Source organism: Danio aesculapii, chromosome 22, assembly GCF_903798145.1.
Source record: "Danio aesculapii chromosome 22, fDanAes4.1, whole genome shotgun sequence".
Taxonomy (NCBI): Eukaryota; Metazoa; Chordata; class Actinopteri; order Cypriniformes; family Danionidae; genus Danio; species Danio aesculapii.
In genome coordinates, this window is record NC_079456.1 from 31,013,642 (window position 1) to 31,028,750 (window position 15,109).

The 15,109-nt window shown below is 38.2% G+C and overlaps 2 protein-coding genes across 2 annotated transcripts in view; both read right to left on the minus strand.

The window, feature by feature from the left end:
• Nucleotides 1-1,189, minus strand: part of add3a (adducin 3 (gamma) a) — a 175,074-nt gene extending 173,885 nt beyond the window's left edge. Inside the window, exon 1 of the mRNA XM_056447734.1 lies at nt 1,086-1,189. The gene's annotated coding sequence lies outside the window, so the exon portion shown is untranslated. The remainder of the gene's footprint in view (nt 1-1,085) is intronic.
• A 5,149-nt stretch (nt 1,190-6,338) lies between these two features.
• Nucleotides 6,339-13,912, minus strand: LOC130216295 (stonustoxin subunit beta). The gene is made up of 3 exons (XM_056448194.1): nt 13,788-13,912; nt 9,556-9,609; nt 6,339-7,111 (listed from the first exon to the last, which is right to left on the minus strand). The coding sequence occupies exons 2-3, from the start codon at nt 9,599-9,601 to the stop codon at nt 6,576-6,578; spliced, it is 582 nt and encodes a 193-aa protein (XP_056304169.1). The 5' UTR covers nt 9,602-9,609; nt 13,788-13,912; the 3' UTR covers nt 6,339-6,575.
• Nucleotides 13,913-15,109: the final 1,197 nt, after the last annotated feature.

Below are 15,109 nucleotides of genomic sequence, written 5' to 3' on the forward strand. Positions count from 1 at the left end.
GGTGAGATTTTAACCTACAGTATATTTACTAAATATTAAAGTAAGAAACTAATCCAAAACTAAAACATTATTCGTATATTGAACAAAAATCTATTAAATCTAGCTAATTTAGCAGGTTGACACTTATAGAACTGCACTAACAATGGTGTTGCCTTGGTTACTGCAATAAACAAAGCAGCATGATGTCAAATCTAGCAGGATTTCACTGATTTCATAAACTACACAGCATCCTAATATTTGTAGATTTAATTCAGGCAAACTTTAGCATACGACTATACATTGCATAATCAAAAATTATATTAAATTTAATACTTTTTAATACTTTTTAAAGGCCTTCAATTTCTCTACATTGATTTATTAACTTTTAATACTATTTAAGACCCCGCAGACATTGTGCACCCCTAATATATGTATGTGTATATATAACAGCTTAAAGTGACATTTCAAGGCTTAACTAGGTAAATAAGGTTAACTAAGTACTTAATTTACATATTTAAGTTATATTATGTATAAATATATGCTGTTTTAATTACTTAAATAAAAAATACTTAAATTACTGTTTTAAATACTTAATACTTCAATAGACTAATATTTATATTTTATTAATTTACCTTTTAATGTTATTATTATTATTATTACTATATTAATATTATTACATCAAATATCATCTCTTTTTATATTAAACACACTTACACAAAGTGGATCAAAAAAGCATCAGTGTCTTCATCTGACCAACATTCCTCTGATTCATCTGCTGCATTAAACACATTATTATTACAATGATTAAACACTCCCTTGATTAACCATGATAGTTACTCTAATATCTTTTTCACTCTAACATAATCACAACTTCGGTGGAGAGCTCAAAAGTGAAGAAAAAAAATCACATCCATTACATCACACATCACAAACACATCATCATCATCATCATCATCATCATCATCATCATCACTGCACTGCAACTGAAGGCATGAGTGTAAAGAGCACCAGCAGCACACTGATGGAGGACTTCTTGTTAAACACACTCAGAGACAGGCCTCTATAAACACACACACTCACGCGTGGAGGGCATTAAATCCGCTTACCTGAGACGCGTTAGTGAAGTTGCGCTCAATCTGCTACTTTCATTCAGTCCACGCGCACCGCCAGCCCGCAGAGCACGAGCGCTTTGAACTGGACTTCAGCTGCGATGTAGCGCGCGTGACGTCAGCGGCGCTGCGTGATTACGTTTAGCATATGGATTGACTCACGTGGCGAGTACAACGGCTTCTGCGGATCCTCCTGTTATACAGATCTGCGCCAGAACGGAGACGCTCACTATGTGGCAGGAAATAACAGCATCGTCAAGAGAAAACAAGGAGCAAAATATGGCAGTTGAGCAATGTAAAGTAGTGGTTCTCTAAAGGGATTTTTAAACTAGGGTCTATGCAGTTATTCATGTTAATGTTTAATAATCACATGCCATACCGAACAGTCATTATATTGAGAAATGTTATAACTTTAACCGTACGTAAATAAACATCTTTCTACAGTCTAATTGGAGATAATGTGAGACGATGCTTCCACCTAGGAACCGAAATTAGCATTACAGCACGACCCAGGACCCTTGTGAAATGTTTTTGACTGTGGTTTGACTGTTTTTGGATCAGTATAAACCTCGCCGGAGAATTTACAAACCGTGACTGTGTCGTCGTTTTTTTTTTTTAAATCACTAAAAGGTAAACAAGTATTCAGAATTAAACGTGTTAACGTTGCATTTGGACGAAGGCACATGACAAGGGTGGTTTTCACACACACACACACAAAAACTTTTATTGATGACTTAACTTTGCAAAGAAATTTGACTTACCTTTCAACTTTATAAGAGTTTGTTACTCAAAGGTTTTCATTTTGCATTTTCAATACATTGGACAATTTCCAGATAATTTCAGATTTTTCAAATAATAAAAAAAAAACGGAACTATTGTAGGGTAATATAGGCGGCGCAGTAGATAGTGCTGTCGCCTTACAGCAAGAAGGTCGCTAGTTCGAGCCTTGGCTGGGTCAGTTGGTGTTTCTGTGTGGAGTTTGCATGTTCTCCCTGCTTTCACGTGGGTTTCCTCCAGGTGCTCCAGTTTCCCCCACAGTCCAAAGACATGTGGTACAGGTGAATTGGGTAGGCTAAATTGTCCGTAGTGTGTGAGTGAGTGTGTGTGAATGTTTCCCAGCGATGGGTTGCAGCTGGAAGGGCCACCGCTGCGTAAAACATGTGCTGGATAAGTTGGCGGTTCATTCCGCTGTGGCGACCCCAGATTAATAAAGGGACTAAGCTGAAAAGAAAATGAATGAATGAATGAACTATTGTAGTGGGCGGTGTGGTGGTGCAGTGGGTAGGGATGTCACCTCACAGCAAGAAGGTCACTGGTTCGAGCCTTCCCCACAAGTCCAAAGACATGCGGTACAGGTGAATTGGGTAAGCTAAATTATCCGTAGTGGATGTGTGTGAAGGAGTGTATGGGTGTTTCCCAGTGATGGGTTGCAGCTGGAAGGGCATCCGCTGCGTAAAACATATGCTGGATAAGTTGGTGGTTCATTCTGCTGTGGCGACTCCAGATTAATAAAGGGACTGAGCCAAAAAGAAAATGAATGAATGAACTATTATAGTAAAAACAATAGTATCCACAAATTGATTTCACAATTATATTACTCAGAACCCTGATAAATCAGGGACTAAGCTAATAGATAGTGAGTGAGTGAGTGAGTGAGTAATATTACTAAATTGGTTCCCAGAACATCAGAGAACATTTGTTTCTAATCCCCAGGACATTTTCTGTTGGTTAGTCAGTTTTCTTTGACTATGTAAAGCATCCCTTCTAGGTTAGGAGACTGTTACTCTGTAACATTCTCTTTATGTAGGTACTCTTCAAGTTCTTCTAAAAAGAAGAACCAGAATGGGAACCAGAATTGGCGTGGATGGAGGGAACATGTCTCCACCAAGCGACAACCTCCCGCTCTCCCTCGTGAAGCAAATACGGAAGTAACTGAAACTGCAATTCATGGAAATTCTGCTAGTCCTGGCTCCATAACAGAGCAAATTTCTATTGAGCCCACCGTTAAAATGGCTAACTTTACAGCAGAAAAAAAAACATGTTTACAGCATGGTACAAAGAACGAATTTGGTTCCTATAGCTAATATTACCCTTCATGACAACTGTGAGGGGGTGAATTTTTTTATAACTCATCCGTTTCCTTTATATTAGGTTATAGTAAGTCTGCATAATTAAGGACGTGGTCACTTGAGTAACAGCTAGGTCTCTCTGGTCGCCGTCACTTCACCTTGGCTGATTCCGGCTGATTATCCGCTGAACTTGACATATACAGTACATTTTTGTGTGTGTGTGTGTTGTTTTATGTGGCTTTACACAGTCAGTTGCTATTTGGAATTATTTCTTAAGATTATCAGATGATATGGCATGCTGTTTGCACTTAATTGTGCTCACATTTCCATTTCCCAGGAGGGTGAAATTATATACTTATAGCCTTGCATTTACTAACACAGAATTTATTTGAAGTATTTGGAAGTTATTCGCGCTTTCCTCCTGTAGAAAAGCATCATAAGACCAATGTTTAGTTGCTCAATGTATTACAACAGTGTTTTAAAAAGACTAAACCCTTTATTGATATAGTGTACAACCAAGCACATGTGGTCAGAACACAAACGAGTCGCAGGTAATGAAGTATTAAGCGTTTCTCCCAAAGAAAAGCCCATCTAAGCAAAATGCCAGCAGGCGCCTGTAGCTCTGCTCACGCTCCGCCTATTTGCCCTTGTTTGGTATCCCCCGATTCGGTGAGATGACGTGTGAATAAAATGGCGACGGTTGGCCACGCCTACTTGTAACTTTTTTTTTTTTTAACGTTTAGCTTCTTTTGCGTTCTTCAGAAACCTATAGGTGACATCACGGATACTACGTCTATATCTTTTACAGTCTATGGTCCCCACCAATATCCACTGATTAGTGGAATTCATTCATTCATTCATTTTCTTTTCAGCTTAGTCCCTTTATTAATCTGGGGTTGCCACAGCGGAATAAACCACTAACTTATCCAGCATTTGTTTTATGCAGCGGATGCTTTTATTCCAGCTGCAACCCATCACTGGGAAACACATACACTAGGGACAATTTAGCCTACCCAATTCACCTGTACCGCATGTCTTTGGACTGTGGGGGAAACCGGAGCACCCGGAGGAAACCCACGCGAAGGCAGGGAGAACATGCAAACTACACACAGAAATGCCAACTGACCCAGCCAAGGCTCGAATCAGCGACCTTCTTGCTGTGAGGCAACAGCACTACCTACTTCGCCAATGCGTCGCCTGATAAGTGAAATGTCCCTACCAATAATTTAAAATGCCTCCAAAAAAAATTACACTTTGTCAACTCTCATTAACCTAGAAAGAAAGGGATAAATAATGTTCCCAACTCGAGTCCTATATGTACCTTCCCCAAACGCATATGGACAGTGTGATTGGCCCTGCCTTTCCCTGCTGTAACAGGAGATGTTGGAGCTGTGTTTGGATGAATTTTTCAGAAACAGAAATGTTTCAGTTATAATATGAGGATTAGGCTACATTCAAGGTATGTACGGCATGGAGTACGGTAAACACTCAATGCAAAAGTATAAATCAGGCTATACTGTGCAAGAATCAGGTGGGATGTGGGTGACACATAGATGTCACAAGCGAGTGAGAGTGGCAGCAAAACAAAAGTAGAGATGAGCTGGTTTTCAAAGAGAAGTGTATTGTGTCCCAATTGCACTTATGTTGTATGCAAGCTTTGGGTCATACTTCCTCGTTAACAAATTGTTGTGTTGCTTAGTTACGAGCCCTGTCAATCATCCACACATCATCCACATTTTTTCATATTTAATTTCCTACCTTATTAGAGAAGCAGCAGCAGGATAATCTCCCATCCACGAGTCTCTTTTCTAATAACTGATTTATTTTATCTTTGTCATGAGGACAGTAAATAATATTTGACTAGATATTTTTCAAGACACGTTTATACAGCTTAAAGTGACATTTAAAGGCTTAACTAGGTTAATTAGGTTACTGGGCAGGTTAGGGTAATTAGGCAAGTTGTTGTATAACGATGGTTTGTTCTTTAGACTATCGAAAAAATATAGCTTAAAGGGGTTAATAATTTTGACCTTAAAATGACTCTTAAAAAAAGTAAAACTTTTATTTTTATTGCTTTTATTCTAGCCGCAATAAAACAAATAAGGCTTTCTCCAAAAGAAAAAAATATTATCAGACATACTGTGAAAATTTCCTTGCTGTTACACATCATTTGGGAAATATTTTAAGACAAAAAAAAAAAAAAAAAAGACTCAAAGGGGGGCTAATAATTCTGAATTCAACTGTATCCCTTTTGGAACTCGCCTTCGAACCCAGTTGCACACCGTTTTCTGGAATCATGTTTTTTTCACTGTAAAACTGTAAAAACAAACTTGCCTCAAGAGTCAAAATGTAGAAAGAAAACTATAAAAAAATATAGAGTCTGATATGCTTTCGAAAGGAAAACGAACTGTTTTCACCTAAATAAAACAACTTCGCAAATAGGAGCCAATCACACCGAACACACTTTTTCAGTTCTGAAAACTGCATTTTTATTGTCATTAGAGCCTTTTATGTATCTAGACAACCACTGTATCAATGGTCTTGGTGCTGGAACCGAAGATTGGGAACATCATCAAACACACAAGCCACAATGGTGCATTTCCACTTGAACACAGCAGAGCAAGTGTCTTCAGTTCATTCTTTCATAAGATCAGCGTCAATGCTCACGCAGTGCATTACACTCAATTTCAATATAAATGAATTGAAAGCGCTCGATCCACTATGCTCGCAACGTCTGCTAGTGGTGACATGATGATGTGTGGGTATGAGTAGTAGTGATGTTTAACTTCTTAGGGGAATATTTCCATCCCCACTCCTTCACACTCAAGGGCCAAGGGGTAGGGATATAAACAATCCCAACTATATATTGGTTTACTGAATAATCTTATTTCATTTGTCAATGTACAGACTTCATCTGACCGACACAAATCCAACCCTATTTAGACACACTTGAGCCAGGTAATCAAGCTCTAATACTAGGTTTGCTAGAAATGTCCTGGAAGGTATTTTGAGGCAAGTTGGAGCTAAACTCTGCAGGACACTGACACTCCAGGACAGAGTTTGTGCAGCCCTGATTTATAAGAATAATTAAAGACAGGTAAGTTCTCAATTAATTTATTCTTTTTTTTATTGCTCAACAAAGACAAAGTGCTCAGAGGTTTAACCAATAAACATGAAAAAAACAAGTAAAAAGTGCAAAACAAAAGTACAAACTGGGATTAAATATATATGTATGCAATTATGTGAGGTGTTAGTGTGTTGTGAGGTGTTAGTGTGGCAATTCATTTATTCTTTTATCTTATGTAATAGTTCAATTGTTGTTTAAATCTCTTGTTTTTCATGTGTGCTTCAAATAGTAAGAAGCTTATGTAGAGGTGAAATAAAGAACCTTTTTAATTGGGTCTAATTATTTACTTATTTATTTAAGATCACACAGAGTCACTGACTCCGTATAAAGCACAAATCCGGCACAGAGGGGTTGAGTGAATGCAGTGTTGAACGTGTACAAGCGATTCAGTGTGTTTTCATCAGGGACACTGAAGAAGGACAAAATACCAGCCGGCTCATCCAGAAACACCCCTATTCTGTTATGGGGAGTTGTTGGGAGAGGAATTAAACCTTCTATACAATTATGCCAGGCGATCAGTTTCTCCCCAATAAAGCAGCTCATGATCCAGGATTTGTCATTGGCTCCGAATCGACAGTCAGAACTTTCTCCTTTCCGGCCGATTCCTTCATAGCACACCACTATGTCACCCTGCCCTTTCCATTCGGCCTCCCAGTAGCAGCGTCCAGACAGACGCTCTTTACACAGAACCTGCGGGAGGCCGGTAAATCTGTCTGGATGATCGGGATAAGACATCGGCTCTGAAGCGCACTCCAACTTTTTATTGTCGTCTAGAAGAATTAAATTATTGTTTGCTGTGTTGGGATCAAGTGTGAGATCACAGGCATCTGCGCTTAAGAAAAGAGAGCATTAATGGAAGCACAAACATGAACATGTTCAGGAATCAATTTAGATAATATTCTGCTTTTTGGTTTCATATATATGTCCCCATAGATGAGATTTACTGTATACATCATCTGAATAAATAAGCTGTCCATTGAGTTTTTGCAGATTTATTGAAAAAGAATAACTGTAATATCACATGGTCCTAAGTATTTAGACCCTTTCCTGTGACACTCATACATACCTGTCAACCGTCCCGTTTTTCCCGGGATTCTCCCGTATTTTACAGTTTTATCTCGCTATCATCCCCTAAAGGTATTTTCCCGTATATTTAAGTCTTTTTTATGAAGGGTGGCAAGAAACATTAAAGAGCCGATCCTCCCTATACGCAACCCATACCGCGGAACCACCAGGGGACGTGAGTGAGTCTGTTCCGTGCTTTTTTTATTCCGTGCTCGTTTTATTTAGGCATGAAAATACTGAAATAAATATAAAAACGGCAGGATTCCCTTTCCTTTTCATTACAGGTGTCAGAGTCCCTCTAATGCAATCCTCAAAACATGTAGCGGTGTAATCAGAATGTGTAAGTTATACAGTGAAGAAAAGATTAATGAGATTTGATAACTTTGAGATTTGATTAAATAGCTATTCATTTTAATAAGCTGAACTGTTTGCTAATTTATTTGCTGCTTATGTATACTATTTATTTTTTCTTTTGTAAATAATAATAAAACATATTACTGACCGTTTAACTGTTTATTTACAATAAAACAGCTGAAGATGAGCATACTTAGTAATTTGGGGATTTGTTTTAGGTGGTGGTGGGGGGGGGGCGGGGGGGGGGGGGTGTTTCCCTTATTATGGTGGGCATATCCCTTATCCTCACATTCCAATGTTGACAGGTATATTCATTTGAGTCCAGCTGTGTTTGATTATACTGATTGGCCTTGATTAGGAAAGCCACACACCTGTCTATGTAAGACCTTACAGCTCACAATGGATGTCAGAGCAAATGACAATCATGAGGTCAAAGTAACTGCCTGAAGAGCTCAGACAGAATTCTGGCAAGACACAGATCTGGCCAAGGTTACAAAAAAATCTGTTGCACTTGTGGCCTCCATAATCCTTAAATGGAAGATGTTTGAGACGACCAGAATCCATCCTAGAGCTGGCCGTCTGGCAAAACTGAGCTATCAAGAGAGAAGAGCCTTGGTAAGAGGTAAAGAAGAACCCAACGATTACTGTGGCTGAGCTCCAGAGATGCTTCGGGAGATGGGAGAGAGTTGTAGAAAGTCAAGCATCACTGCAGCCCTCCACCAGTCAAGGCTTTATGGCAGAGTGGCCCGACGCATGAAAGCCCACATGGAGTTTGCTAAAAAAAAAAAACACCTGAAGGACTCCAAGATGGTGAGTAATAAGATCCTCTGGTCTGATGAGACCAAGATAGAACTTTTTGGCCTTCATTCTAAGCGGTATGTGTGGGGAAAACCAAGCACTGCTCATCACCCGTCCAATTCAGTCCCAAAAGTGAAGCATGGTGGTGGTAGCATCATGCTATGGGGTGTTTTTCAGCTGCAGGGACAGGACGACTGGTTAATCAAGGGAAAGATGAATGTGGCCAAGTACAGAGATATCCCATATGAAAACCTTCTCAGGAGTGTTCAGGACCTCAGACTGGGCTGAAGGTTTACCTCCCTACAAGACAATGACCCTAAGCACACAGCTAAAATAATGAAGGAGTGACACCAACTCTATGACTGTTATTGACTGGCTCAGCCAGAGCCCTGACTTGCACCTAATTGAGCATCTCTGGAGAGACCTAAAAGTGGCTGTCCACCAATGTTTACCATCAAACCTGACAGAACTGGAGAGGATCTGCAAGGAGGAATAGTGGAGGATCCCCAAATCCAGGCATGAAAAAACTTGTTGCATCTTTACCAAAAAGACTCAAGGCTGTATTTGGTCAAAAGGGTGCTTCTATTAAATACTGAGCAAAGGCTCTGAATACTTAGGACCATGTGATATTTGTGAATATCATAATATTCGCTCCAATATAACAAAAGTGAGAAAAATTTAAGGATGTTTGAATACTTTCTGCACATACTGTGTGTGTGTGTGTGTGTGTGTGTGTGTGTGTGTGTTTTAAATATTAGGACAATTGCCTCTTTACTCTAACAAACTCCAAGAAGTGCATATTACTAATCAAAAATAAAGTTTTTATATATTTTACAGTAGGAAATTAAAAATTCATGGAAAATGATTTTTTCTTATTATTGTAATAATTTTGGGCATAAAAGATCAAATCTATAATTTTGTCCCATACAATGTATTTTTGGCTATTCTGACATATATCAGTGCGACTTAAAATAGTTTTGTGATTAAGGGTCACATTTGAGACTGGTTTAGGCTAAAATGGTGTCTGGTGAAGAAAAAGTGTGCGTTGACCTACATTTGAGTAGTTCTGCTCTAACCACGGTCTCTCCGTTAAGATCCATGATACAGGCTGTAAAAGAAAAACTGAGGAATAAATCAAAGGCCAATAAACAAGAGATTACAAGCAACTAAACAAGACACAGGTGGAATTAAATCAGTAACTATGGAAACAAAAATGGCAATCTGAAATGAAGTGACCAGAAATTTGGTTTGGCCAAATCATAAGACTGGGCTTGTTAGCCTTTGTGGCTTATTAAGTGATGAAACCTAGGCTGTTACCCAAATCAACACTATAGCCTTAAATAGTGCACTATTACAAGGAGCAGGGGTGTCCGATACCATACTGGACACTCTAAAGTGCACTCAATCAATCCTACAATACACATTAATGAACGTACAACTGATGTTCACTCAACAGCTAGAAAATACCAATAATGCACAGATGTGCGCTGAATGAATTTACACATCTGACCACAAAATGGCGTCCACAGCAAAATTCTGTCTTCAGTTTCAAAATAAAATATTATTTAATTTATTCTAAGGTTTGTAAACATGACAGAAATCAAAATACATTGGTTCATTACTAATAGACAGCTCACTAAGGGTTAAATAACTATCACACTACTAATGTAGGAACAGTGAATGAGGGGATATGGTCGATTTCGGATACAGAACTAATGCTCAGATGTCAGCCATTTTGGATGTTTGGGTATTAGCCTTTATATTAGCCATAATGTTTTTATGTAGTGGTGAAAGTTTTTATAACTTATTGTTGTGTAGTTACAAATGTTCCTTTCCAATTTTTAGTGGTCTGAAACAGTCTATGAAGTTTTGGGATGGATATAGCTACCTTTTCCAATAAACATTTAACCCTAACCTAACCCTACCTTTAACTGTACAAATATCTTAACCAGTCATCACATGATAGCAACTCAGTCATTTTAATTATGCAAGTACATCAAGGATGTCAAGAAAGTGACAAGACCAACCAGTGAAGAAGACCAACCAGTTTCAGCTGAAAACAAATAGAAACAGAGGCACTGATTCACATAAAAGGTCAACAAAACTGGACAATACAAGTTTGGAAAAAAGCTTGCCTGGGCTGGGCTGATGAGCCTTTATATTTGTTGCGACAAACAAATGGTAGAGACAGTATGAAAGCATGAATACATCCTGCTTTGTTTCAACAGTGCACCCATTACTAGCTGAATTAGGCAATATGAACAAAGCTCAAGTAATCTCAAACATTACAGTGCGCACAATTAACAGTACTCAAATGGCCTCTACAGACACCAGATCTCAATCCAGCAGAGCTCCTTTAATATGGACCAAAAACTTTGAGGATATTTGCTGCAGAATTATGACAGTTCTGAAGACAAAAGTGGGTCTAACCCAATACTACAGAGGTGGACTTAAAGGTCCCGCGGTAATTAAAATAAAGTTTTTTAGATGTTAGGATCAGTATATTTGTTTTAAGGATATCTGTAAGCTAGCATGCACAAAACAGTGACAAAATTTGCTTTTGGTTTTGCTAGAAGATAAAAAACTAATATAAACATGTAAGGCTTGTAGGTTGTCACTTCTGCCTAAATAGGTCAACGATTTATTTATTTATTTATTTTTACAGCACCTCATATTTCAGTTTCTCATCAAATCTTGACTAATCAAATACTCTCTAGTATCTGACATGCCCTACCCCCCTTCAAGACGCTTCTCATTTAATGCACTGGAGCTCAATCGCTTACTGGCAGAGCTGTGATAAAACAAAACGTTATTGGCAGTTTTTTGTTTAAAGTCAAGGGGCTACTCTATGTACCACCCTCTCTTCATGTTTCAGTTTGAATTATGTCAAACATCAAATGAAAAGTGCACATTTCAAAGCCTCTCACTGGAGCTTTAATAAAGTTGCCCTTGAGTGTTTGCTTAGAGCTTTTGCAAATTAGGTCCAAAATCCACAAATGATATTCTATTGCATGGATGGATCCTACAATGTCCTATGGTGTGGTTTTTTAACAGCCATTTTCATGTCTGCCATATTAACGTCAAAAACTGATATCAAATTCTGATGCTGGAGGGAAGTAAACCCTTACACCATCTTTAGAGTTTACTTTCAGCTTTAATTAAATGCATATTATTGTAATTTATTCCTTTAGGCTTGTTTGAAAGCCACAGGTATGATAATTGGAACTAAACTCTGTAGGACTGTGGGTCCTCATGAGCATATTTTGACACCCATATCAAAGGCATTTTTTACCATGTTCATTATTATAAAACGTAAAACTTGTCGCCTGCACTTTTTATTGGACTTTTTTTTGTATATTTTAAGGTTTTCTTAGAGCAGAAAATTACAAAATGCCTCCCCTAATACCTACCGTGATCATAAGATTGTTTAAAATGCTGTTTTGTAACCTTTTAATTCTGTGATGACTCAATTAAGAGATTGTCAACAAAGTACTAAAGTCACCCAATGTTGCTCAAATGGAAATATCTAACCATTGCTCAACACATTGCGCCGGGGAGATACAGCAGTTTGGAAAATGAAGTGAAGCGCTGTCCTGTTGACTATTCTGATTAACTGGTCAAGACAGGACATTATACTGTGCGCAATAAAATGAGTACTGCGAGAGAGGCATATTATAATCTAGTTTATTTTTTTCAGCATAAACTAAAAAACACTGTGGGCAGTAAATGGGCGATCATTTGGATAGTTTTTAATTGGCATTTTCGTTCAGCCTGTCAACTGTTTTCTACAGGTGTGTTTTCATTCATTTTCCTTCGGTTTAGTCTCCATTTCAGAGGTCACCACAACAGAATGAACCGCCAACTATTCCAGCATGCGTTTTATGCAGTGGATACCCTTCCAGCTGCAATCCAATACTGGGAAACACCCATAAACTCTCTCTCTCTGACACACACACAACAGCTAATTTTGTTTACCCAATTCACTACGTCTTTGGACTGTGGGGGAAACCAGAGAACCTGGAGGAAACCCATGCCAACACGCAGAGAACATATAGGTGTGTGTATACATATATGTGTGAATAAGACTGTATGGGTGTTTCCCATTGATGTGTTGCAGCTGGAAGGGCATTCGCTGCATAAAACATACGCTGGATAAGTTGGTGGTTTATTCCACGGTGGTGACCCCAGATTAATAAAGGGACTAAGCCGAAAAGAAAAAAAAATTAATGAGTTAAATGGTTTTGGGGCGATTTGTTTTGCAGCGTTCTAGATTTACAACACATATACCACACACTTAAGACAACCAATAAACAACATTAATAGTACTAAAAAAACAGCAACTACCTCTTCGCATTAAAATTCAGCAAATCAATCGCACAAGGAACAAATGAAAATTTTTCATTTGCCAGAGGTACCTTTTACAGAGATCCTGAGGGAAGTACTTATGTCAACAGTTTTATACACTTTATGATGTTGCAAATTTTTTGAAAAATGCTATAACACTTTGCAAAAATAGTCATTTTAAAAACGTATTTAACATTTAAAATGTCAAAAAATATAAAAATAATTAAGCACACTGACTTTAATTCCCCTAATGTTCTTTTTTTTCTGAGACTGTAAAGTGCAATGTGCAACATACAGAATGTCCATTTTGCTTCTTCCTTTGTTTCTAATCATAAGCATGAAAAATAAAAATAAAAACTTGGGTTTTACATGAAAAAAAAAAAAGTACAGGTATATCCACCCCACAATTGAAATCACGTCTACTCCCCTGCCCCGATCCTAGATTGTTTGTCTGACTTTCTCCAAATTTTATACAATCATGAGCCCATACTGGCAAAAAGTTATATAAAGGTTTTTGATATCTCCAACCATTTTGATATAACCCATCATTATTGATATAATGGCAAAGTGTGGTCTTTAATGCAATATTTTCCCAACACTACATCCTATTCTGCTAAAACGTCATATCAGTCAAAAAGAAAAAAAAAAAAAAAAAAAAAAAAAAGACATAAAAGCTACCACTTGGACAGAACCTTTTTAAAAAGTCCACTTTGGTATCTAAAGGAAGTACATATTCATGCCTAAAGATACCTTTTGAAAAGATGATTCCAGAGTGACAGCTTTTATACCTTTATTGAAATCACCATTGTTACTTGAAGTTTTATTTTTACATCCTAACGGCCATTTTGAAGACAATTAGATTGTACAATGTTGTCAAATCTCTCACAGTTTTTAAAAAAAAGCATTACAAAGCTGAATAGTTTTTTACTTTTTAAAAATTACCTCAGCTTCTCCAGTTGGCAGTTTGGTCTCTTTAGTGCAGAGCAGTTTCACTCCTGAATCTTTTCCTGAACTCCAGGTTCAGTTCCTTTAGATGAGAGTTTGATGATTGCAGACCTGCAGCCACACTTCCACAGCACTGAACAATAAACTTACACACAATACAAAGACCAGTGAATGATTACGTAGCTGTCTTCCAGGTAAAAACCACGCCCATTGGTTACTGATGATTTACAAAGCAATGCAGAGGAAACAAGCAGAACCTGTTGAAGTTGCTGAGTATGCAGTTAAATTGGTATTTCACACAAAAATCTAAATGATGAAAACTGTTTAAGTTACTGTTTTGAACACAAAAGAAGATGGGGTTAGGGAAAAAATTATGTAAAGAAAAAGTATGCATTGTTGACCTATAGTTTAGTAGTTATAGTTTACCACTCGGTCCGACTTGCGCTGCACAAGAAGGATTTAATGCTTTAATATTAAATTGCTCAAAAAAATAAAAAGGTAAATATGTGAGACTCCGTGAGTTGGGTTACAAGTTACTATTGTTACTTACAATAGAGTCAATAATCTTTATAGCTAAATAATCTAAATATCTCACACTTAGATATTGCTTGGCGCTATTAGAAGGTTTGGCTTGTTGTCCTGTGAGAGAACCAAGAGCTCGGAGATAATTGAGCCCAATTAGCATTAGGGGTTCCGAGATCAGGTCTTGAGAGATGGGGTGGAAGGGGGGATTCTTCGCATCAGCTATAGCTCTCTACAACCCTTACAACGTTGCCCACTGTAGCTAAGCGGGACTATCACTGGTCAGTACCTGGATGGGAGACCACATGGGAAAGCTAGGTTGCTGTTGGAAGTGGTGTTAGTGAGGCCAACAATGAGCACTCAACCTGCAGTCTGTGTGGGTCCTAACGCCCCAGTATAGTGAAGGGGACTCTATACTGCTCACAGAGCGCTATCTTTCGGATGCGAAGTTAAACCAAGGTCCTGACTCCCTGTGGTCATTAAAAATCCCAGGATGTCCTTCGAAAAAAAGAGTAGGGGTTTAACCCTGGCATTTGCCCAATGGCCTCAGCCTATCATGGCCTCCTAACGATATCATAATTTTTTTTTTTCACTTTGGCTGTTTCTCAATTCCAAGAATGCAGACCGGTCTTGCCAAGTGTCCTCCGAAGAACAAACTCGGGAGACCACGAGAACAAAGACTGCATCCTGTGAGAAATAAGATGCTGCGTTCTTCCTGATGGTCACGTGACCTTCACGCGTGTTTAACTGAAAATTATTTACACTTTACAGCATTCATACAATTTATTGTTTTTCCC